This window comes from Garra rufa, chromosome 22 (assembly GCF_049309525.1).
Source record: "Garra rufa chromosome 22, GarRuf1.0, whole genome shotgun sequence".
Taxonomy (NCBI): domain Eukaryota; kingdom Metazoa; phylum Chordata; class Actinopteri; order Cypriniformes; family Cyprinidae; genus Garra; species Garra rufa.
Window position 1 is genome coordinate 15190284 of NC_133382.1, and position 26328 is coordinate 15216611.

Sequence of the window (26328 nt, forward strand, 5' to 3'; positions counted from 1 at the left end):
ATACGAGGAAAAAAATAAAAAATTTTGATAAAATAAAATTTTGATACCAAGCGTATTTCCTAAGAATGATTTGTTCTTTATATATAAACAGTTTTGAAGAGTTAGTATAATGCTGTTTGTTATAGGTAATGAGTGTAAATTAGAAAGTTGTCCGGCTTGATGAGACCAAAATATATATACCGAGTTTGGTGACTGTAGGCAAAACTAACCCCCCAACTTTTGTCAAAAGGTGGCACTATTGAGTGCCTCTGATTCTGATGTACGAGCTGATTCTCCTGTCTACGATGCTTCCCATCATGGGAATAACTCTCTCGTGTGTATGGGCCACGTACACCACCACCAAGTCTCCAGAGGTGGCGGCTCACACTGCAGAACCTCTGGAGGCAGCCTTCTCTACTGCGGCTTCCTCCATGGCTACGAGGGTCCCCGCAGTCTTCTCAGAGGTGGCGGCTAAGGCCGCAGAACCTCGTGAAATGGGGACGGCTGCGTTTGCTCCTTGCACGGTGGTAGCGCCCAGTGACACATTCCCAGCCCATGAACTCTTTGCCCGTCCTGCCACGGCTAAGGAGGCCGTCATTGAATTTTCTGCTTTTCCTGTCATGGCTATGAAGGCCATCATTGAACTCCCTGTCTGTCCTGTCACGGCTCTGGAGGCTGTTCCTGAAATCCCTCTCCGTCCTGTCACGGCTATGGAGGCCGTTCCTGAAATCCCTGTCCGTCCTGTCACGGCTATGGAGGCCATTATTGAGCTCTCTGCCAGTCCTGTCACTGCTATTGGGGCAATTATTGAACTCTTGGCCTGCCCTGTCATGGCCACAGATTTCCTGTCTGTATTCTGTGTTTCAGGTCCATCAGAACTGGCCTGGTGGTCTTCTGTTCCGCCTTGGAGGTCTCCAGTACTGTTTGCACCTCCCTGGCTGGCTCCTGCTCCGTCTGCGCCACCCTGGCAGGCTCCTGGCCCGTCTACGCCACCCTGGTGGGCTTCTGCTCCGTCTGCGCCACCCTGGCGGGCTCCTGCTCCGTCTGTGCCACCCTGGGGGTCTCCTGCTCCGTCTGCACTGCCCTGGTGGGCTCCTGCTCCGTCTGCACCGCCCTGGTGGGCTGCTGTTTCTCGGGTTCCTTGGGGTTCCCTAATCTGCCAGTCCTGCCTCAGTCCCTGCTTGTGTTCTTTCGTCCGTTCACCACCGGAGGTCACCCGTTCATCGCACTGACTGTCACTCACTATTTTGGACTTCATTTCCCATGTGTCTTTGTTCTCTTTGCCCTTTCACTTACATCCAATCAGCAACTGTATAAATACTAAGTCACCCCAATCACCCACTGCCGAGTATTGCTTTTGCCTTGCAACCTTTACAAAGCGTTCCCCGTTATTTTAGTTTTGTCTTGTTATTCTGTGTGCTTGTTTTCCCTGTTTGGTTCTGACCTTTTGCCTGTTTATTTGGATTACCATGTTTGCCTAGCCCCCTGGATTACGTTCGCTTCAACTACTGACCCTCGCCAGTTTAAGGATCACTCTTCTGTCTAGCCCTCATTATTCACGTTCACTGTTTACCGACCCTCTGCCTGTTTTGACCACGTCTGTGCTTAACAATAAAAGCTTGCAAATGGATCCGACCGTCTCATGTCTCTCTGTCACAACCATACAGTACACTTTTTATAAAATGAAAAAATAATCCTCTGCAACAAAATATACAAAAAATAAGCAAGAATGTAAATATAAATAGAAAAAGCAACAAAATGAATATACATCAACAAAATAAGCAACAAAAACAACAACAACAAAATAAAGAAAATAACTCACTGCGTCCTCTAGAGGGTGCTTTGGGGAACGCCGCAGCGTGACTCGTGTCTGAAGAATACATAGAAAAACTACATGAAATGGCCGGCGACAGCTTATGACATCACCGTGGCACGCACGTCGTTGCCGCTGCGTCACTACCGGGCGACCATAACATAAAAGAGGCGCCAGTGCAACACAATACATCTTCGCTGTCTTCAGCTTTCTTTGTCTGAGAGCGCATTGGAAAGAAACGGTAAGAATTCTATTCTTTAAATACTATCATGGCGAGCACTAGCAAATCGTTTAAGAGGTGTGTGTCCTCGTTATCTGACGCCTGATGACACACATGATCTTTGCGTATTTTATTTGGGCGAAGAGCACGCACCTGTCCTTGAGGGGGCATCGTGTGTTCATTGCGAGCGTTTTTCTATGAAAAAGCTCCGGTCTCGTCTGTCTCTCTTTCTGAGGAAAGATGAGCATCCACTTGCCCCTCGCGGTTCGGGTCCTGCCGCTGCTGAGGCACGGAGGAGACTGAGCTCGTGGGGTACGCAAGTGGAACTGGCTGATGAGCTTGAAAGGGGGCTTTCCCTTTCTTGCTCGCCAGCCAGAGACGATGACAGACTCCTAGCTGATGATGACGCTTTATCCCTGACATCATCAGATCCGGGAGCGAGTGCTCTTCTGGGTTCTACCCAAGAAGAGCAGGAAGAGCTAGAGATGGATGAAGAAGCTGAGGCTGAATCCTCTCAGCCTTCTTGCCCTGCATACGAAGAGCTGTTGGAGGTTATGGACCGCGCCACGGCCAGGCTTGACTTGCCGTGGAAGCGGACTAGAAGGGTAGCGTCGCGAGGTCGCCTTGACGAGCGCTATCTTTCAGGCCATAACCACTCGGCTCCAGTGAGCCTCCCATTCCTTCCCGATCTTCATGTAGAGATCGAGAAGGTCTGGAGGAAGCCGTATTCTTCCCGCGTCCATAGTTCGTCTATGGCGAACTATGCTAACATCGAGGGGATGCGCGACCACGGCTATGAGAGGATGCCCCCTGTTGAAGAGACGCTAGCTTGCTATCTCTCCACAGGGCAGGCATCCTCTCTAAAGGCTCCCTCTTTGCCTTCTCTGGCCCTGCAAGTAACATCTCGGTTGAATGGCAAAGCGTATGCAGCAGCAGGTCAGGTGGTGGGTGCGTTGCACACCATGGCAGTGCTTCAAGCCTACCAGGCCGATCTGCTGAAAGACCTGGACAAAGGTCAGGGACTTTCCCCTGACCAGGTAGCTGAGCTCCGTCGCACCATAGATCTTGCTCTTGTGCCACCAAGCAGGCCACTATCCATATGGGTAGGGCTATGGGGGCTATGGTGGTTACGGAGAGACATCTGTGGGTGAACCTGGCTGACGTCGGGAGGAAAGAGAAGGGCTTTCTTCTCGACGCACCGGTTTCGCCATCTGAGCTTTTCAGTGCCTCCGTCGAGACGGTGGTCGAAAAGTTTAGAGAAGTGAAGACGCGCTCAGCTGCCTTCAAGTCTTTTATTCCTCGAAGGTCCAGGTCTCAGCCCGAACATCACAGGGGTCCTGCTCCGTCTCCTTCTGAGGAACAGAGGCGAGTGCAGAAGGCTAGTGTTGCATCCTGCGCCCCTCCCCTGCCCGCGGGTATGTCTAGGAGGCAACGCGGGCCGAGGGGTGGCAGACAGGACTTGAGGGAAGTGATCCAGGCGAGACAACATTCTCGCAGGGATCAAAGCAGTACGTAAATCTTCTGCCTTCCCTCTGTCCAGTCTGGCCACCACATTAATTTCCCTGTTTCCATCGGGACTTCCTGCACACTCCCCGGACCTATGATGTTTTTTGGTGGTTCTATTTGTATAGAACCCTAATTTACTGACGGTCTGGAACCAACCGTTTAGGCGGTTTCTAGGGAAACCCACCTTATCAACGCGCAGGATGTTCTTATGGGTGAGTACGATCCATTTTTCATTTAATAAAGAAAAAGGAACTTCATACTGTCTCAGGCCTGTGTATTGTGTTTTTTCTTCTCATAAAAATATGACGAGTTTATGGCGGATGCTCCCCCTCTGATCCTACAGATTATGGTTACGGCAGTGTTCGCCCTCTCCATGCCACAGGCCGTGCGGTAAAACCACCCTTACAGCATATGTTAGACATAGGACTTATGTCCTCTTTTTCTTAGGATTGCCCTTGGCATGTTTAACGCTGTCCTTTGCAGGCCTATTTTAAGCTTTATGTCCTGATGAGGCAGGAACATAAGTCCCTAATGAGCGCCCCCTCGGCTGGATGGGTGTTTCTCCTTGGCTTGCAGGGTTAGGTTGTGTGTTGTGTTTATTCCCTAGGAAGGAATACTGATAATTCAACGAAGCACCCCTCCCTCCGGTCGCATGGTGGTGTTTGTCTGCACAACACTTCGATCCAGAAGGGACAGCCTACAGATCAGGTTTCCCCCCTTCTTCAGTGGTTAAACAAAAGAAGGGAAGTTTTTCCCTTCACCTAGGTAAGCATCTTAAAAATGCATTTTTAGGATTGCCCTAGCATGTTTAACTCTGTTGCAGATAGCAACAGATAGCCTGCGTACAAGAATGCCCTTTGTGTCCTCTCCTAAGTGAACTACACTCTAACCTGTTGAGACAGGAGTTCGCTTAAATAGGAGTGCCAGCAGGCCACCCCCTTTTTACAATATGCCTGAGGGCGGGGGAAGTGCTCGCTGCAGACTCGGAACAACTAAGGATGCTCCCTTTTCTGCGGAAAAGGTTTTAATTGAGCACCACCTGGTGATCACTTTCCAGTTTTGGATTATGATTCCAGTTTACTTATGTGAACGCTCCCCTTTCTGCGGAAAGGATTTTACTAAACTGAGCGTCACTCTGTGACTCGTCTCAAGCCACCTCATTCTAGCCTGAGGGCCGGGGTAATGCTTGATGTAGAATCTACACCCAGGTTGACGGCTGCCTCCCTCTCTGTGAAAGGGCTTGAGCATCCTTCGGTGACAAAACACCTCAGAAAGCTGGCACCTTAGGGTCGATTCTCGCTCCTCAGGCCTCATTTCACTTCCCTTTCCGAGGAAAGGTTTTATGAAGTGTCAAATCATTAGGATGGTTTTTCCGCCTGGTCTCAGGGCTAGGAAGCTGTCCTCATGATTTCATTCTGGAGCTAATCCAGAATTCTTTAGGCACCCAGTGCTCCCCTTTCTGAGGAAGGGGTCCTTTAGAGCATAAGAACTTGTGTTCCTCCCTGTGCGCAGGGTTTTTGGAACTGACCTTATAGCTCCCCTGAAAGTCTAGGGTTCCCTTCAGAGCACCATCCCAGGACGGAAAGTCTTCCTCCCTTCTTAGGGTGGGAGTCTACCCTGGGTAGACTATTGAGAGTTACTAACCTTCTACAAGGATGTTGGCGTGCCCCCTTTCTCAAGGGTTCACTAAATCAGAGCACCACTCCTTGGTGGCCAAGTTTTCCTCCCTGTGCTTCAGGGTTAGGAGCTTGACCTTCATACTTCAGGTTTTTACTCTCCAGCCTTGTATTTTGGATGTATGCTCCCCTCTTCGAAGGGTAACAGTGAGAGCATTTGCTCCTGTTGGGTTATGCAGCTCCCCTTCTTTGGAAGGGTCCTCTATGAGCGCCAACCCACCTTCGTGAGATTGCCTGACCTTTATACAGGTCATGTGGACCGGGCTGTGCACGCTCCCCCTTCTCATTAAGGGTTCCCTGAGAGCAGTGCCCCCTTCTGGAGAGCGATCCTCCCTGTGGATCAGGGTTAGGAATTTGTCCTCTACTATCATCCACTATTACAGGATGGTCTCAGCTCCATGGTTATCTCTGTTGACAGATAGCTTGCGAGCTTCTGTCCGGAGTAGGGTGCAGCATGGCAATCCCCTCATCGTGAGGGTTATCCCCTTCTTCCGTCTCTTTAGACGGCATGGAGCTGGTAGTGAAACCCCCTGGGAAAACACTCTCCTTAAATCCGATCATTTCGATAAGTGTCCCACGCTATGCCTGGGCATCTCTCTTAACCCTCTGGGGCCTGAGGGTGTTTTGAGGCCCTGAAGAAGTTTGGCATGCCCTGACATTTGTTGTTTTTTCAGTATCTTAAAAACATTTTAATGGCTAAAGTCTGATTACATTGTAATCAGCACATATTGGGCTACAATAATATGTAAGCAACATTAATGTACATGGTTGTGTTTTTGAGAAAACTACGTTTATGCGTGGTTAGTGAAAAACTAAAGTTTTGAAGTCACTGAAATAAGGCCATGAAGCACATATAGGACATTTCTTTACAAGACTTTTGATAATTGGATGTCGTAGGCTAGAATTTTATCAACCAAATGATGTGAAAATCATCTCGTTCACTCGTTCAGAAAAAACAATATATTGATGTAAATTTTCTAAAACATGTTTTGTGATCGAAAGGGAATATTCATAGGTGTGGCAATGGCCCATGAATATTTAGCAATTCACACCTGAAAGACAAAAGAGCCCTCCCTAATGGCCCCATCAATGACTGACTTGACTAGCAGAAGAAGAAACAATGTGAGAAGATTCAAAAAAATCGTTTTTTAGATTATTTGTATTTTATTTACAACACAGTATAATCAAAACATACATAATGAAGGTCAAAGACACAATATTGAGCTCCCTCATCTAACCACACAGATGTGCACAGACTTTGTGGCATTTCTGAAAACTTTTTCTGAATTCAGTTCAACAAATAAAACAAGTAAATCTTACCTGATATTAAAGTGTGTGCACTTTAAATATCTGTATTTGTACTGTATTTTTATCTGTATCATCTGAAGTTTGTACAGCGCTCTCAGAGGAAAACAGTTTGAAGAGACTCAAGGAAAGGACAGCAAGATTCATCTGTTGAGCAGGTTTCTGAGCACTAAAAACAACAAAAGCAAAACATCTGTGAGCCTATATTCATATTAGGAGCATCTATAATAAATAAATACACACACATACACTACCAGGCAAAGGTTTGGACACACTTCCCTTTACAGGGGAATAACTGGTATATAGTATATAGTCATAGATTCTAGCATTTGTACTAATGTAAAAAAGGACATGTAATATCTGAGAAACTAATAATTATCGTTTAGCACTATATTACTAATAAACGTGATGTAAACATACATTCAGTGTAAGCACACATATTACTTTTACACCCTACTGTTATACAATAAAATAAATAAATAAATAAATAAATTCTACAGTCATAAACATATCGTCATAAATGCATCTCACAGTCATAATCACATAGTTTTTCTAGAACATTATAAATATCCTGGCATCGTGAGAGATGCAATGCAATCAAACGTACTTCATAATGTTTCATTTGATAAAGTCAGGAATTTTAGTTTGGAATAAGTCTAACTAGTAAAATGTGTACACGTTTTGTCAAAGTAAATAACAGCGAAAGCTAGTAGGAAAATGAAAGTAAGACTTACTCATGTAAATGTCTCCTCCTGCTGGGTTTGCGTTGCATCGCGTCCTTCTTGTGATCGTGGTAAATATAAGTCTTATTCCTCACAGCATATCTTCATTCAGAAACAAACTGTAACCAAGATGAACTTGAAGTCATGTTGCTTTGTTTCGGTGATGTGGGAGTTTCCTCGCGTACAGATACTCCGGTCCTTGCCGCGCTTGTGGCACATGGCTAATTTGCATATCTAAAGAATTTTCGCTAGTGGGCGCGGTCACATTGGAGATAATTAGTTGGAACTGGATAGACTAGACATCTCCTTGGTTTCATATAGATTAATTTATCACAGATTATTTGTTTTTGATCAAACTTACTTCGTTTAAAAGCATAAATCTCAAGCTTTCAGTAGATATCACTTTTCTGTTTGTGTGCTGAGTATTCACCGAGTTTGAATGATTTAAGTGACGCATTTCTAAAAGCAGTTCGCGGAGACAGAGAAAACAGAAATCACCCTGTTTGTTTTCTTTATTCTAAATAAAAAAGCACAACTTTCTGCTGTTCTTGTGAGTGTGCACAAATAAAAGTACACACTCTACAGTTTCCAATGATGTATATCTCTAATTTGTATGACTAAAACCGACAGAGCATTTTTAGTGTCTTTTGCGCTGATCTAAAAAAAAATGAGCTCGTATCGCCAGTGATACAGCCGGCCTCAGGGAGTTAAAATCCACAAGAGTGGCAAGTGCACATACACCTGGGGCACTTTTATAAAATCCACGTGTGTGGTAAGTTCCCACCAAGTCTTGGTTTCTTCCTTAAACCCTTTATGGTATGGGTCACGCGTCTCGCCTCGTTCCCATTTATTGGAGTTGGCTTACAACCCCGGTCCCCTGGGTTCAACTCATTGATATCACTGTTGATGTCTACCGACCATCCACTATCAGGGCGTGCCACTACTAGTGGCCCTTTGTTGAACGGACCCAGGACAGGTTTGCTGCCCTCATATGGGAGCCAGTTCCTGAGGGAACTAGGCCCTATGTTGCGGTAAGCTCCTTGTTCTGACAAGTCTAGTCTCCATTGAAACTTAGCCGTTTCCCCCAGAAGGAATTACTCTAATTCCAAGCCTAGAGCTGTGCAGTGGGTTCTAACCCAGTCCAGGTAGGCGGGTAACAGTTCAGGCCTCTGGCCGTGGGGTAAAACGTTTTGACAGCCGTCACCACGTCCTAGTAGGGGCAATTCCTCTCAGAATTGTTGCTTAGTGCTTGCTGGCAAAGCATGCACTCCCCTCAGCATGGCAGCGTGGGTATATCCGTTCCCCAAAGCGTCCTCTAGAGGACGCAGTGAGAGTTCCCTTCGAAAGGGAACGTCTCTAGGTTACGTATGTAACCTCGGTTCCCTGAGAATAGGGAACGAGACACTGTGTCCTCTAGACTCTTCGCCATGCTTCGGACGATAAGCTTCAGACTTTGAAGATGTATTGTGTTGCACTGGCGCCTCTTTGATGTTATGGTCGCCCGGTAGTGACACAGCGGCAGCGACGTGCGTGCCGCGGTGACGTCATAAGCTGTCGCCGGCCATTTCATGTAGTTTTTCTATGTATTCTTCAGACACGAGTCACGCTGCAGCGTTCCCCAAAGCGCCCTCTAGAGGACGCAGTGAGTTATTTTCTTTATTTTGTTGTTGTTGTTTTTGTTGCTTATTTTGTTGATGTATATTCATTTTGTTGCTTTTTCTATTTATATTTACATTCTTGCTTATTTTTTGTATATTTTGCTGCAGAGGATTATTTTTTCATTTTATAAAAAGTGTACTGTATGGTTGTGACAGAGAGACATGAGACGGTCGGATCCATTTGCAAGCTTTTATTGTTAAGCATAGACGTGGTCAAAACAGGCAGAGGGTCGGTAAACAGTGAACGTGAATAACGAGGGCTAGACAGAAGAGTGATCCTTAAACTGGCGAGGGTCGGTAGTTGAAGCGAACGTAATCCAGGGGGCTAGGCAAAAACGGTAATCCAAATAAACAGGCAAAAGGTCAGAACCAAACAGGGAAAACAAGCACACAGAATAACAGGGAGCCGAGGTTACATACGTAACCTAGAGACGATATTTTGCTGTAGTAAGAAAGTTTTCTTGTTTCAGTTTCATGGCTGAGTGAAAATTCATTGCAAACAGTGGGTCACAAAGACGTGCCAAGTGTGGTAAATTCCCAATAAATTCTACATTTCAAACTGAAGACTCACAATTAGCTGAAACAGAAAATTAAATTGACAAATTTTAAAAAATTAGTCTTCACTTTAGCTCACAAAATAGATAACTGACAACTACTAAATGTTTTATACCCACCTGAACTAATCATGAATTACAGTAAGAAAACGTGTTAATAAATTTTTATTAACTCCCTGCATTTATTAACACCCTGAGTAACTCTTGTATGTCTAAATAATATGTAGAAATGTTTATTAATCATTTAGTTACACTTTCAAAATAATCTTATGAACCTCTGACAACTCCTAAATAACTGGTTTGTTAATAATATAATACTTAACTTAGAAATGATTAATTGATCATTAACACATTATTAAAAATACAATTATTAATAACATTATAGATATGCTTATAAATAAGGAACAAAACATTTATAGCTGCATTTATAAACTGCTTACTACTGTCTATTAATGTCTATTAATGCTTTATAAATGATGACTATTTACTCATGCTTAACTAATGGTCCATATGTCATCCTTTGTCAAATTTTTACAAATATATATTTCATAAGCTTTTTAAGTTTTCTAATTAGAACAACAGAATAAGAATACATTACCAATCAAATGAAATCAGTATTAACAAAATTAATTTGTAATGCAGAGGTGGCAAAGAAGAACACAAAAGTGGCTTGTAGGTGTATTTTCATGTTTAATACGGCTCAGAGGTGGCAATCAAATTCATGTTGAGATTAATGTTTTAAATATAAAATTCTGAATGTAGAAATAATAAATGATTTAAATAACTGAAAATATACTTTAATAAGGTAGACATAAATATGTGCAAAGCAGGGGTCCCTGGTTTAGAGAACAGAACATACCATTAAGTTCTTTAAACTGACGCTGCGTTCGAAACCGCATACTTCCATACTATTTAGCAGGCAAAAAGCAGTAGGCGAGCAAAAAAGTATGTTTGAATGTTCAGTATTCATAAAAGAGTAGGCGAGAATTAGTAGGCGAGTGCACTAATTCTCGCGAGATTCGGACGAACGTCTACTTAAAGTACGTTCGAATATGCCTACTTACCTACTATATAGTAGGAAAAATGAGTACGTGAAGAAAGAAGTACGTTCGAAACCTCAGTATTCATAAAAGAGTAGGCGAGAAATCCCCGGATGTCCTACTGCTTCAGCCCAGATTCTGAAGTGTTCATCTGCTGCACACTTTTCAATCCCAGGAGGCCACAGGAGGCCAAAACGTCCGCTGTCTCCGTGCCTGACGCGGCGGTGTCCGCTATCTCCGGGCCGGACGCGGCGGTGTCCGCTATCTCCGTGCCTGACGCGGCCGTGTCCGCTATCTCCGGGCCGGACGCGGCGGTGTCCGCTATCTCGGTGCCTGACGCGGCGGTGTCCGCTATCTCGGTGCCTGACGCGGCGGTGTCCGCTATCTCGGTGCCTGATGCGGCGGTGTCCGCTATCTCCGGGCCGGACGCGGCGGTGTCCGCTATCTCGGTGCCTGACGCGGCGGTGTCCGCTATCTCCGGGCCGGACGCGGCGGTGTCCGCTATCTCCGGGCTGGACGCGGCGGTGTCCGCTATCTCGGTGCCTGACGCGGCGGTGTCCGCTATCTCGGTGCCTGACGCGGCGGTGTCCGCTATCTCCGTGCCTGACGCGGCGGTGTCCGCTATCTCCGTGCCTGACGCGGCGGTGTCCGCTATCTCGGTGCCTGTTTCTGTTCCTGACGCGGCCCTCACCGCGCTCTCTGTTCCTGACGCGGAGGCGGCTGCGCTTCCTGTTCCTGACGCGGAGGCGGCTGCGCTTCCTGTTCCTGACGCGGAGGCGGCTGCGCTTCCTGTTCCTGACGCGGAGGCAGCCGCTATCTCTGTTCCTGACACGGAGGCAGCCGCTATCTCTGTTCCGGACGCGGAAGCGACTGCGCCTTCTGTTCCTGACGCGGAGGCGACTGTGCTCGCTGTTCCTGACGCGGAGGCGACCGCTGTTGCTATTCCTGACGCGGCCCTCACCGCGGCTTCTGTTCCTGACGCGGAGGCGGCTGCGCTCTCTGTTCCTGATGCGGAAGCGACCGCTGTTTCTGTTCCTGACGTGGAGGCGACTGCGCTCTCTGTTCCTGACGTGGAGACGACCGTGCTCTCTGTTCCGGACGCGGCGGTGACCGCGCACGTTCCACTGGCGGCAGGGCCGGCTCGCAGTTCTCGGGTGGCGAGGCCGGTCCATGGGACTCCGCTGCACGGGCCTGGCCCGCCATCCCGACCCCTGAGTTGCCTTCCTCCGTTCCTCCTCCCTCCAGACTTTGGGAACGTCTGGGAGCCGTTCCGTAGGGAGGGGGTACTGTCATGACTCTGGGCTGCAGCCTTTCCCTCCGCCACACGATGTCGCTGTCTTTCCTCACACACCTCACTTCCTGAATCGGACACACCTGTTACTCGTTTCCTCCACAGCTGTTTCTGATCATCACTGGACTATATATATCTTCCCTCTCCCAACACTTGGTGTGGTAACATTGTCTTTTGTCTTCTGTGGATTTTATGTTCTTGATCCTTGCCTTTGACCTTGTTTTATGTTTTGCTCAGTTTATGTTTCAGTTTGTGTTTAGTCTGCCGTGTTGGCTTTTTGGTTTGTTTTGTTATTTTTTTGTGTTTAATTAATAAATATTTCTTACCCAGCATTTGGACCCAGACCCCTTTGTATAACGTGACACGTATTTGTTGAGCTACTGTATCGTAAACTGCTGATTTGCATTAGGTGTCAAGACGTGTAACGTTAAAATATATTTGTGATTTCGCTGTAAAACTGTTACGGAGTGCCCGGCAGCCCCACTAGAGGGCACTCCAATATGGACTGCTTGATGTTATGTGTTCACTCTACCCACCTTGCTTTGTTCTTATGTGTCATGTTCTGATTGGTCCCTCTGTTCCATGTGTCTGTTCCCCATTGGTTGTTCCTGTCATGTGACCCCTAGTGTTTGGTATAAAGCCTTCCCTTCCCCCTCTGTCTGTACGGATCGTTGTTTAGTGTTTAACCTTAGTCTCCTAGTGTTCATCCTTGTCTTAGTTCCTTTGTTTTTTCCTAGCCTTGTCTCAGTTCAGTTCAGTTCAGTTTCTTAAGTCTTAGTCTTAGTTTTCCTAGCTTCATAGTTTTGCCATTTATCACTTTGGACTGCTCATCCTGGATTTTGACCCTCGCCTGTATAACTGGATTACTCTTTCGGATTTCCCTTGTTGTCTCTGTCTGCTGGTGTTCGACCCCTGCCTGTCTTGACTGCGTCTTTTAATAAAGCCTTGCATATGGATCCACACGTCAGTCTCCTTGTTACAAAAACAAGTTTTATTACATATAGCGACCATATACATCTTAAAGATGATTACTAAATGTTTAACAACTGACAGGAACATGTTCTGAGAGAATTAAATGAGCACATCACAACACCAAACAGACATCTAAATGAGTGATGGACGTTATGTGAGTTTATGTAAAATTCTCTGTTGTCAACACTGCTTTAGATTAATGTAATGTAAATAAACACATGTACATATAGTAACTAAACATGAGTTATCTATTTCATTTGTCTAATAGTACTGTTGATAAATTCAGGAGCATTTGTATTGGATAAAAAGCCAATTAACACAACAGCTACCTCATAAATTTAGGATTGAGCACACGAATCAGAGGTAACTGAATCTTGTGTGGATGTTACAGGGACAGATGAGACAAGTATGCTTGTCCGGTGAAGAGTGATTGATGAAGCAGTGCTGCCATCAAAGGCTTTGAGTGAGTACACTACAGACATCTATTTAAACCTTAAGTTGCAGTTTATTAATAATAAAAATAAAATAAAATAAAAAAAACTTTAAGCACTTTTCTGATTCTAGATTTCTGTGCCTTTGTTGCAGATATTTTGCGGTGGAGCAGGACCTGAAAGGAAAGGTGACAGCAGCATTTGTGGGGAAAAATCTGAAACTTAATATAAAGTTAGGTAATTTTGTTACTTCTAATACAGAGATCTAATGAAATTGTGCTGTTAAAATGACAACTTTTGTATTGTATTTGTGTATCTTTGTATGATCTGAAATGTCTGCTGCAGACTGGTGTGTGCAGTGAGAAAAGAGAAATCCACAGCAGCATCCTGGAAATGGTCTAATGCCATCGATGAGACCCTCCATCACTCCACCTGCCCTTTGTCTCATCTGGACCAGATGTTGCTGTGGCCTCTTCATCCTCAGAGACCAAAGAGCCAGCGAGAGCATCTAGAGAAAGACTAAATTACCAATATGTCTGAATAAAGCTTTGTTCCATGTGTCTTTATTTATGTTCATGGTTACTTTATTATTTTACTCATATATCCATGTTGTTATCAGTAAATAAAATATACGTTTCATTAACATATGCATTAATTAATTACTTGATTGAAAAAAAAAAACATGCTTGTTTTACTAAAAAATATAATTAATTATAGGTCAGCATTTATCATTATTTTTGATCAGTGCATTCTGAGGTAATCTTAATTTCTAAGTAGTAATACTTACATTTTTGAGTGTAAAATCAACTGTCTTCTCCAAACAAGATCTTCGAGCAGCAGATCCACGTCTCCTTTGTGCAGATATTGCAAACATGGAGGAAGATGTACTAGGTAGGGTCGTTGTGTTACTGATGCTATGAGGTGTTTGAGCAACTGTTTTGCTTATTTTCTTTTTATTATTACTACATAACTTATTACAGGCTCAGGGAAAGATGGTATTTATCTTTAACAATGAAAAACATAACTACAAATTAAGCTACTTGCTTACATCATAGTATGTGATTATATACACAGGGAAATATGATTAAATATCTCTGAATAATCCAAATATTCACATCATAGTTTATCAAAAATTGGATTTGTTGTTTTTGTTATTGATAAGCCTCAGGGATGAAAAGAGAAATTCAACAAGAATTTAAGCTATAGTTTTGCGTGTGGATAAACAATTTTGAACATAAAACAAAGTAATAACTTTTGCAAAAAATAAAGAATTTGGGTTTTCTTAACAAAAATTATTTCTTTAAGAATTAAAAAATACAAAAACCTAAAAGAACCCAAAACGTATCCGTTATACTACAATCACAATAAAATAACAGCTGTTTCTTCAACATAACCACAAAATGAACAAATTTCATCAATATCAAAATATTTATAGAAAGATGAATTAAACCTGTCGCTATATGTTAAGTTGTTGCACTTGTTATAACGTCGTTGGTCACATGATAACGTCAACATGGCGGAAGACGTGCAGATCACATCCATACTCAACGAGATTTGGCTGTAGAGTATGTACTCTTTTAGCGCTCGTTAAGTAAGTACTTATTGAAAATAAGTACCTACTCATTGAGTATGCAGTTTTGAACGCACCCTGAATCTGCTTCATATTCAACTGTTCTACTACTTCCTCATCGTTGTCCCCTAGTGGTCAGGAAGAACATATCACTCAAAATTAAATACAAAAAACTATTTGACAGGCAGTGTTTGTTATAGACTTTATCAAACAAGTTTACAAAATTGTCTGAATTGATTCATGATTCAGTTTGAATTATGTATTTAGTTCTGTGCATGCACTAAATCATCTGGGAAATTTATGAACATAAAGAGCGCTGAATGAAGTGAACATTAACCCACAGTAATAATCCAGAAGTTATTTTACAAGGCAAAGTGCATGCAATGATATCCGGGCCAGAGATGAAATGCTAGAAATAATGCTTGTCTTTTTTTTGTGTGTGTTTTTTTCAAAGTAATCTAATTATAATAATAATGCAATCATAAACTCTTCTCCAAAACCATATGCAAGAGTATGTGGGGCCTTGTTGCTCTGTCCCTCTGTAAAATTGTCACCACCTTTCAAGAGACCAAATGAGAGTGAATTGAGCTTTACCTCTCTCAGATAGCAGGAGATTCCTCTCAGAACTGAGCTCATGGATGTAGGAGATGACAGCTAAAAAGAGATAGAGTTTACTCACACAAATGCATAAAATGTAACAAATGAAAACTCTCTGTGATTTACGCTATCTACGTTTACATGGGTACCTTAAGTTTTAGTCGGAATTAAATCATTCTGATTGGAGAATCAACAGATCGTGTTTACATGAACACTAAATAATGTGATCAGGTTGATGTGTGTGTTTATATGTCACAAGTAGGGTTGTCAAAATTACACGTTAAAGGGATGGTTCGGAGTAGAATTGACTTCATTGCTATGCACTCCGAAACCCATCTAAATACCCCATCCGAAGTTTTTTTTACCTTAGTCAAACATTTATGGAGATATTACAGTTTTTCGAATTGCTTGTTACAGGAGTGAATGGTAAATGTGATGTATCTCGTAAATTGCACCACTAAACGTGCAAGTAATCTTACCAAACTTGTACAGTAGTGTAAATAGGTTATGTACTCACAAAACGCTGCATCAGAACATTTGTAAGTCCACCATGAGTGTTTTAAAAACACGTTTTAGCCGATCCCTACTAGTCTCAGAAACTACAAATGGCGAGACGTTGACGTCACTTCCCTGGTTTGAAAAAAGCACGTAAAAGTCCTCCTACAAGTTGACAAACACACAGATGTAGTAGGAGGACTTTTACGTGCTTTTTTCAAACCAGGGAAGTGACGTCGACTTGTAGTTTCTGAGACTAGTAGTTCTCGGGTAAAACGTGTTTTTAAAACACTCATGGTGGACTTACAAATGTTCTGATGCAGCGTTTTGTGAGTACATAACCTATTTACACTACTGTACAAGTTTGGTAAGATTACTTGCACGTTTAGTGGTGCAATTTACGAGATACATCACATGTACCATTCACTCCTGTAACAAGCAATTCGAAAAACTCTAATATCTCCATAAATGTTTGACTAAGGCAAAAAAAAAACTTCGGATGGGGTATTTAGATGGGCTTCGGAGTGCATAGCAATGAAGTCAATTCTACTCCGAACCATCCCTTTAATTGTGCTATTTTTTTTTTTTTCAGTTTAACTTGTTAAAAATATTTAACTCACCTAATGAGGTCTCCTGCCATTTTTCATGGCATCCCTTTAGCTAGAGTTACAGATTATATGAACACACTACCAAGCACAATAAGACACAAAAGAAAACTTAATTTGGTGCTAGTGCGCTGTCTGTGAACCAGATCTCTGTGTCATCAGACCACATGCCAGTTGCCCAGCAAGTTCATTTTCATGAGCAAAAACACATACAATTATGCCAAAATGAGTGATCTAGTAAATACACTCTTAGATGAGTTAAGAAGTGCTAAATGGCCATAAAGAGTTGGGAGAAAATCAGATGTGTGTCAGATTGGTGTCATACTTTAAAAAAGGCAAACCTGCTGCAGACAGTCACTGATGTATTTCAAAGAACAAACGGAAAAGAGAAATCACTCACTGCTGTACTTGTTTATTAACTTTTGTAGCTTGAATAAATATCAATCTACTGTATGATTCGAGAACAACTTGGATGCTATAGGAAGGCATTAACCTAGGTTTGATATCAGTAATGGAAACGTCTTGGGTTGCGCATGTAACCACGGTTTTCAGGAAAAGAACGAGATGCTGCGTGCCCCTCTAGGGGACACATTAGGGAATGCTGCCAGCATGACCGTTGTCTAAAGTATGTGTAAAATAACTCCAATTCTATTGGTCCACATGGCCCATTATGTAATAGGAGGGTGCCCACCTGCTAAACATGTCACCAACTTAGTTGTTTGATGGAGACCTAAACAGGCCTTCCCTTCTCTTCCCTTCCCTTCCTCGCCTTAGGCCATCGCCGGAGGAGAGGGGTCCGCGGAGCGCTTAATAAGTTGCCGGTGTCAGGCGGTTTGTGGACGCTGCGCGGCACCCCCTAGAGGATTTTTGCTGGACCCCTCGACCCCCCCGTCGCGGAGGGGAGGACCTGCAGGGTACATTACAGCACCTAAAATGGCTTAATTGGCATACAAATGCACTGTCCACGGAACGCCTGTGGAGGCCCTGTTAAATAAGTTACAGGTGGGATGTTCCCTCTTGTGTGGTCCACTTCTGTGGTCAAACATCAATTAATACACTAAATAACTTATGGAGGTGGCTCCCCGCATCCTCCTGAAGGACCCTGAGGTGTTAAACTCTCGGAATTCCACTGACCACGAACAGCCTGTTTTTTGTAATGGGTTAGATTGTACGTGGGACGTCCAGATCTCAGCTACTGGACGTGCTATCAAGCTGAAACCTGCGTTCCTGCGCTAGTCTGGACATTACCAGCTCCTGTGGTGAATTTCAAGAAGTTTGGAGAAACTTAAAAATGTGGCTTGAAAAAAGTTTTTTTTTGGCAAGATTTTCAAGTTTCTCAGATCTTCTTCGAATTCTCACCATCATCAGGGCATGTCCAGTCCAGCACAGCAACGCAGGTTTCAGCTTGATAGCACGTCCAGAAGCTGAGATCTGGACGTCCCACGTACAATCTATCCCATTATAAAAAACAAGCTGTTCGTGGTCAGTTGAATTCTGACGATTTAACACCTCCGGGTGCTTCAGGAGGAGGCTAGGAGCAACCCAACCGCTTTCTTAGTGGATTCTTTGATGTCTGACCTCAAAAACGGACCGCGCAAGAGGGAAAGTCCCACCTGTAACTTATTTGACTGGGTCTCCACAGGCGTTCCGTGGACGATACTGTAATAAGTCATATTTCATGACTACAGCGGTTTTATGGACAAATTTCTACAGTACAGTGCTCAGGGAACACTACCCAGCGGTTCTATGTACATTACAGCACCTAAAATGGCTTAATTTGCACACAAATGCACTGTCCACGGAAAGCCTGTGTAGGCCCCGTCAAATAAGTTACAGCTGTCACTTGCCCACCTGTAACTTATTTGACTGGGCCTCCATAGGCGTTCCGTGGACGATACTGTAAATAGTCATATGTCATAACTACAGCGGTTTTATGGACACATTTCTACAGTACAGTGCTCAGGAAACACCATCCAGTAGCTTTGTGTGCATTGGAGCTCATCAAAGGGTAAGATTTGCATAAAAATGCACTGTCCACGAAGAGCCTGTGGAGGCCCTGTCAAATAAGTTACAGGTGACATGCACCATATGTGGTTAAATACTCGAAAATCCAACTCGAAATCCAACGTCACGTGAGGTCTACATTCCAGAGGTGATCTATAATCCCGAAACTCTGGCCCCTGAGCGGGGGGCCCCTAGGATACCACAGTCCCGAATTTGGAGGTCCTGTGACCTTTTGACCCCTCTATGCCCAACATCCCACGTGCAACTTAATCAATGGAGATTCACAGGTGGTAAATAAGTTACAGGTGTCACTTGACAATGCATTAGTCATTATAAGTCATTTTTCATAAATGTAATGCTTTTATTGAGTAATAACTACAGTATAGTGCTCAGGAAACACCATCCAGCAGCTTTGTGTGCATTGGAGCTCATCAAAGGGCTAAATTTGCATAAAAATGCACTGTCCACGAAGAGCCTGTGGAGGCCCTGTCAAATAAGTTACAGGTGTCATGCACCATATGTGGTGAAATACTCGAAAATCCAACTCGAAATCCAACGTGACGTGAGGTCTACATTCCAGAGGTGATCTATAATCCCGAAACTCTGGCCCCTGAGCGGGGGGCCCCTAGGCTACCACAGTCCCGAATTTGGAGGTCCTGTGACCTTTTGACCCCTCTATACCCAACATCCCACGTGCAACTTAATCAATGGAGATTCACAGGTGGTAAATAAGTTACAGGTGTCACTTGACAATGCATTAGTCATTATAAGTCATTTTTCATAAATGTAATGATTTTATTGAGTAATAACTACAGTATAGTGCTCAGGAAACACAATCCAGCAGCTTTGTGTGCATTGGAGCTCATCAAAGGGCTAAATTTGCACACAAATGCAGTGTCCACGGAAAGCCTGTGTAGGCCCCGTCAAATAAGTTACAGCTGTCACTTGCCCACCAGTAACTTATTTGACAGGGCATCCATAGGCGTTCTGTGGACGATAAGATAATAGTCATATTTCATAACTACAGTGGTTTTATGGACAAATTTCTAAAGTACACTGCTCAGGGAACACTACCCAGCAGATATATGAACATTACAGCACCTAAAATGGCTTAATTTGCATACAAATGCACTGTCCACGAAAAGCCTGTATAGGCCCCGTCAAATAAGTTACAGCTGTCACTTGCCCACCAGTAACTTATTTGACAGGGCATCCATAGGCGTTCCGTGGACGACAAGATGATAAGTCATATTTCATAACTACAGTGGTTTTATGGACAAATTTCTAAAGTACACTGCTCAGGGAACACTACTAAGCAGATATATGTACATTACAGCACCTAAAATGGCTTAATTTGCATACAAATGCAGTGTCCACGGAAAGCCTGTGTAGGCCCCGTCAAATAAGTTGCAGCTGTCACTTGCCCACCAGTAACTTATTTGACAGGGCATCCATAGGCGTTCCGTGGACGATAAGATAATAAGTCATATTTCATAACTACAGTGGTTTTATGGACAAATTTGTAAAGTACACTGCTCAGGGAACACTACCCAGCAGATATATGAACATTACAGCACCTAAAATGGCTTAATTTGCATACAAATGCACTGTCCACGGAAAGCCTGTGTAGGCCCCGTCAAATAAGTTACAGCTGTCACTTGCCCACCAGTAACTTATTTGACAGGGCATCCATAGGCGTTCCGTGGACGATAAGATAATAAGTCATATTTCATAACTACAGTGGTTTTATGGACAAATTTCTAAAGTACACTGCTCAGGGAACACTACCCAGCAGATATATGAACATTACAGCACCTAAAATGGCTTAATTTGCATACAAATGCAGTGTCCACGGAAAGCCTGTGTAGGCCCCGTCAAATAAGTTACAGCTGTCACTTGCCCACCAGTAACTTATTTGACAGGGCATCCATAGGCGTTCCGTGGACGATAAGATAATAAGTCATATTTCATAACTACAGTGGTTTTATGGACAAATTTCTAAAGTACACTGCTCAGGGAACACTACCCAGCAGATAGAAGTACATTACAGCACCTAAAATGGCTTAATTTGCATACAAATACAGTGTCCACAGAAAGCCTGTGTAGGCCCCGTCAAATAAGTTACAGCTGTCACTTGCCCACCAGTAACTTATTTGACAGGGCATCCATAGGCGTTCCGTGGACGATAAGATAATAAGTCATATTTCATAACTACAGTGGTTTTATGGACAAATTTCTAAAGTACACTGCTCAGGGAACACTACCCAGCAGATATATGTACATTACAGCACCTAAAATGGCTTAATTTGCATACAAATGCACTTTTCTCGGAAAGCCTGTGTAGGCCCCGTCAAATAAGTTACAGCTGTCACTTGCCCACCAGTAACTTATTTGACAGGGCATCCATAGGCGTTCCGTGGACGACAAGATGATAAGTCATATTTCATAACTACAGTGGTTTTATGGACAAATTTCTAAAGTACACTGCTCAGGGAACACTACCAAGCAGATATATGTACATTACAGCACCTAATATGGCTTAATTTGCATACAAATGCAGTGTCCACGGAAAGCCTGTGTAGGCCTGGTCAAATAAGTTACAGCTGTCACTTGCTGATGGTGGATTTTCGGTAATTTCACCACATATGGTGAACGCCCATGTGCAACTTATTTGACAGGGCATCCATAGGCGTTCCGTGGACGATACTGTAATAAGTAATATTTCATAACTACAGTGGTTTTATGAACACATTTCTACAGTACATTGCTCAGGGAACACTACCAAGCAGATATATGTACATTATAGCACCTAAAATGGCTTAATTTGCATACAAATGCAGTGTCCACGGAAAGCCTGTGTAGGCCCCGTCAAATAAGTTACAGCTGTCACTTGCCCACCAGTAACTTATTTGACAGGGCATCCATAGGCGTTCCGTGGACGATAAGATAATAAGTCATATTTCATAACTACAGTGGTTTTATGGACAAATTTCTAAAGTACACTGCTCAGGGAACACTACCCAGCAGATATATGTACATTAAAGCACCTAAAATGGCTTAATTGGCATACAAATACAGTGTCCACGGAAAGCCTGTGTAGGCCCCGTCAAATAAGTTACAGCTGTCACTTGCCCACCTGTAACTTATTTGACCGGGCCTTCATAGGCGTTCCGTGGACGATACTGTAAATAGTCATATTTCATAACTACAGCGGTTTTATGGACAAATTTCTAAAGTACACTGCTCAGGGAACACTACCCAGCAGATATATGTACATTACAGCACCTAAAATGGCTTAATTTGCATACAAATGCAGTGTCCACGGAAAGCCTGTGTAGGCCCCGTCAAATAAGTTACAGCTGTCACTTGCCCACCAGTAACTTATTTGACAGGGCATCCATAGGCGTTCCGTGGACGACAAGATATTAAGTCATATTTCATAACTACAATGGTTTTATGGACAAATTTCTAAAGTACACTGCTCAGGGAACACTACCCAGCAGATATATGTACATTACAGCACCTAAAATGGCTTAATTTGCATACAAATGCAGTGTCCACGGAAAGCCTGTGTAGGCCCCGTCAAATAAGTTACAGCTGTCACTTGCCCACCAGTAACTTATTTGACAGGGCATCCATAGGCGTTCCGTGGACGATAAGATAATAGTCATATTTCATAACTACAGTGGTTTTATGGACAAATTTCTAAAGTACACTGCTCAGGGAACACTACCCGGCAGATATATGTACATTACAGCACCTAAAATGGCTTAATTTGCATACAAATGCAGTGTCCACGGAAAGCCTGTGTAGGCCCCGTCAAATAAGTTACAGCTGTCACTTGCCCACCTGTAACTTATTTGACCGGGCCTTCATAGGTGTTCCGTGGACGATACTGTAAATAGTCATATTTCATAACTACAGCGGTTTTATGGACAAATTTCTAAAGTACACTGCTCAGGGAACACTACCCAGCAGATATAAGTACATTACAGCACCTAAAATGGCTTAATTTGCATACAAATGCAGTGTCCACGGAAAGCCTGTGTAGGCCCCGTCAAATAAGTTACAGCTGTCACTTGCCCACCTGTAACTTATTTGACCGGGCCTTCATAGGTGTTCCGTGGACGATACTGTAAATAGTCATATTTCATAACTACAGCGGTTTTATGGACAAATTTCTAAAGTACACTGCTCAGGGAACACTACCCAGCAGATATATGTACATTACAGCACCTAAAATGGCTTAATTTGCATACAAATGCAGTGTCCACGGAAAGCCTGTGTAGGCCCCGTCAAATAAGTTACAGCTGTCACTTGCCCACCAGTAACTTATTTGACAGGGCATCCATAGGCGTTCCGTGGACGACAAGATATTAAGTCATATTTCATAACTACAATGGTTTTATGGACAAATTTCTAAAGTACACTGCTCAGGGAACACTACCCAGCAGATATATGTACATTACAGCACCTAAAATGGCTTAATTTGCATACAAATGCAGTGTCCACGGAAAGCCTGTGTAGGCCCCGTCAAATAAGTTACAGCTGTCACTTGCCCACCAGTAACTTATTTGACAGGGCATCCATAGGCGTTCCGTGGACGATAAGATAATAGTCATATTTCATAACTACAGTGGTTTTATGGACAAATTTCTAAAGTACACTGCTCAGGGAACACTACCCGGCAGATATATGTACATTACAGCACCTAAAATGGCTTAATTTGCATACAAATGCAGTGTCCACGGAAAGCCTGTGTAGGCCCCGTCAAATAAGTTACAGCTGTCACTTGCCCACCTGTAACTTATTTGACCGGGCCTTCATAGGTGTTCCGTGGACGATACTGTAAATAGTCATATTTCATAACTACAGCGGTTTTATGGACAAATTTCTAAAGTACACTGCTCAGGGAACACTACCCAGCAGATATATGTACATTACAGCACCTAAAATGGCTTAATTTGCATACAAATGCAGTGTCCACGGAAAGCCTGTGTAGGCCCCGTCAAATAAGTTACAGCTGTCACTTGCCCACCAGTAACTTATTTGACAGGGCATCCATAGGCGTTCCGTGGACGATAAGATAATAGTCATATTTCATAACTACAGTGGTTTTATGGACAAATTTCTAAAGTACACTGCTCAGGGAACACTACCCAGCAGATAGAAGTACATTACAGCACCTAAAATGGCTTAATTTGCATACAAATACAGTGTCCACGGAAAGCCTGTGTAGGCCTGGTCAAATAAGTTACAGCTGTCACTTGCTGATTGTGGATTTTCGGTAATTTCACCACATATGGTGAACGCCCATGTGCAACTTATTTGACAGGGCATCCATAGGCGTTCCGTGGACGATACTGTAATAAGTAATATTTCATAACTACAGTGGTTTTATGAACACATTTCTACAGTACAGTGCTCAGGGAACACTACCCAGCAGAAATATGTACATTACAGCACCTAAAATGGCTTAATTTGAATACAAATGCACTGTCCACGGAATGCCTGTGTAGGCCCCGTCAAATAAGTTACAGCTGTCACTTGCCCACCAGCAACTTATTTGACAGGGCATCCATAGGTGTTCCGTGGACGATAAGATAATAAGTCATATTTCATAATTACAGTGGTTTTATGGACAAATTTCTAAAGTACACTGCTCAGGGAACACTACCCAGCAGATATATGTACATTACAGCACCTAAAATGGCTTAATTTGCATATAAATGCACTGTCCACGGAATGCCTGTGTAGGCCCCGTCAAATAAGTTACAGATGTCACTTGCCCACCAGCAACTTATTTGACAGGGCATCCATAGGCGTTCCGTGGACGATAAGATAATAAGTCATATTTCATAACTACAGTGGTTTTATGAACACATTTCTACAGTACACTGCTCAGGGAACACTACCCAGCAGATATAAGTACATTACAGCACCTAAAATTGCTTAATTTGCATACAAATGCACTGTCCACGGAATGCCTGTGTAGGCTCCGTCAAATAAGTTACAGCTGTCACTTGCCCACCAGCAACTTATTTGACAGGGCATCCATAGGCGTTCCGTGGACGATAAGATAATAAGTCATATTTCATAACTACAGTGGTTTTATGGACAAATTTCTAAAGTACACTGCTCAGGGAACACTACCCAGCAGATATAAGTACATTACAGCACCTAAAATGGCTTAATTTGCATAAAAATGCAGTGTCCACGGAAAGCCTGTGTAGGCCCCGTCAAATAAGTTACAGCTGTCACTTTCTGATGGTGGATTTTCGGTAATTTCACCACATATGGTGAACGCCCATGTGTAACTTATTTGACTGGGCCTCCATAGGCATTCCGTGGACGATACTATAATAAGTCATATTTCATAACTACAGTGGTTTTATGAACACATTTCTACAGTACAGTGCTCAGGGAACACTACCCAGCAGAAATATGTACATTACAGCACCTAAAATGGCTTAATTTGCATACAAATGCACTGTCCACGGAATGCCTGTGTAGGCCCCGTCAAATAAGTTACAGCTGTCACTTGCCCACCAGCAACTTATTTGACTGGGCCTCCATAGGCATTCCGTGGACGATACTATAATAAGTCATATTTCATAACTACAGTGGTTTTATGGACAAATTTCTAAAGTACACTGCTCAGGGAACACTACCCAGCAGATAGAAGTACATTACAGCACCTAAAATGGCTTAATTTGCATACAAATACAGTGTCCACGGAAAGCCTGTGTAGGCCTGGTCAAATAAGTTACAGCTGTCACTTGCTGATGGTGGATTTTCGGTAATTTCACCACATATGGTGAACGCCCATGTGCAACTTATTTGACAGGGCATCCATAGGCGTTCCGTGGACGATACTGTAATAAGTAATATTTCATAACTACAGTGGTTTTATGAACACATTTCTACAGTACAGTGCTCAGGGAACACTACCCAGCAGAAATATGTACATTACAGCACCTAAAATGGCTTAATTTGAATACAAATGCACTGTCCACGGAATGCCTGTGTAGGCCCCGTCAAATAAGTTACAGCTGTCACTTGCCCACCAGCAACTTATTTGACAGGGCATCCATAGGTGTTCCGTGGACGATAAGATAATAAGTCATATTTCATAATTACAGTGGTTTTATGGACAAATTTCTAAAGTACACTGCTCAGGGAACACTACCCAGCAGATATATGTACATTACAGCACCTAAAATGGCTTAATTTGCATATAAATGCACTGTCCACGGAATGCCTGTGTAGGCCCCGTCAAATAAGTTACAGATGTCACTTGCCCACCAGCAACTTATTTGACAGGGCATCCATAGGCGTTCCGTGGACGATAAGATAATAAGTCATATTTCATAACTACAGTGGTTTTATGAACACATTTCTACAGTACACTGCTCAGGGAACACTACCCAGCAGATATAAGTACATTACAGCACCTAAAATGGCTTAATTTGCATACAAATGCACTGTCCACGGAATGCCTGTGTAGGCTCCGTCAAATAAGTTACAGCTGTCACTTGCCCACCAGCAACTTATTTGACAGGGCATCCATAGGCGTTCCGTGGACGATAAGATAATAAGTCATATTTCATAACTACAGTGGTTTTATGGACAAATTTCTAAAGTACACTGCTCAGGGAACACTACCCAGCAGATATAAGTACATTACAGCACCTAAAATGGCTTAATTTGCATAAAAATGCAGTGTCCACGGAAAGCCTGTGTAGGCCCCGTCAAATAAGTTACAGCTGTCACTTTCTGATGGTGGATTTTCGGTAATTTCACCACATATGGTGAACGCCCATGTGTAACTTATTTGACTGGGCCTCCATAGGCATTCCGTGGACGATACTATAATAAGTCATATTTCAT

General features: G+C 43.2%; 1 protein-coding gene across 1 annotated transcript in view; it reads right to left on the reverse strand.

The window, feature by feature from the left end:
* The window catches only part of LOC141298012 (double C2-like domain-containing protein alpha), a 133074-nt gene that overhangs the window by 19747 nt on the left and 86999 nt on the right, over positions 1-26328 (reverse strand). The window contains exon 6 of the mRNA XM_073828514.1: positions 15332-15391. Coding sequence (XP_073684615.1) covers positions 15332-15391 — 60 coding nt within the window. The remainder of the gene's footprint in view (positions 1-15331; positions 15392-26328) is intronic.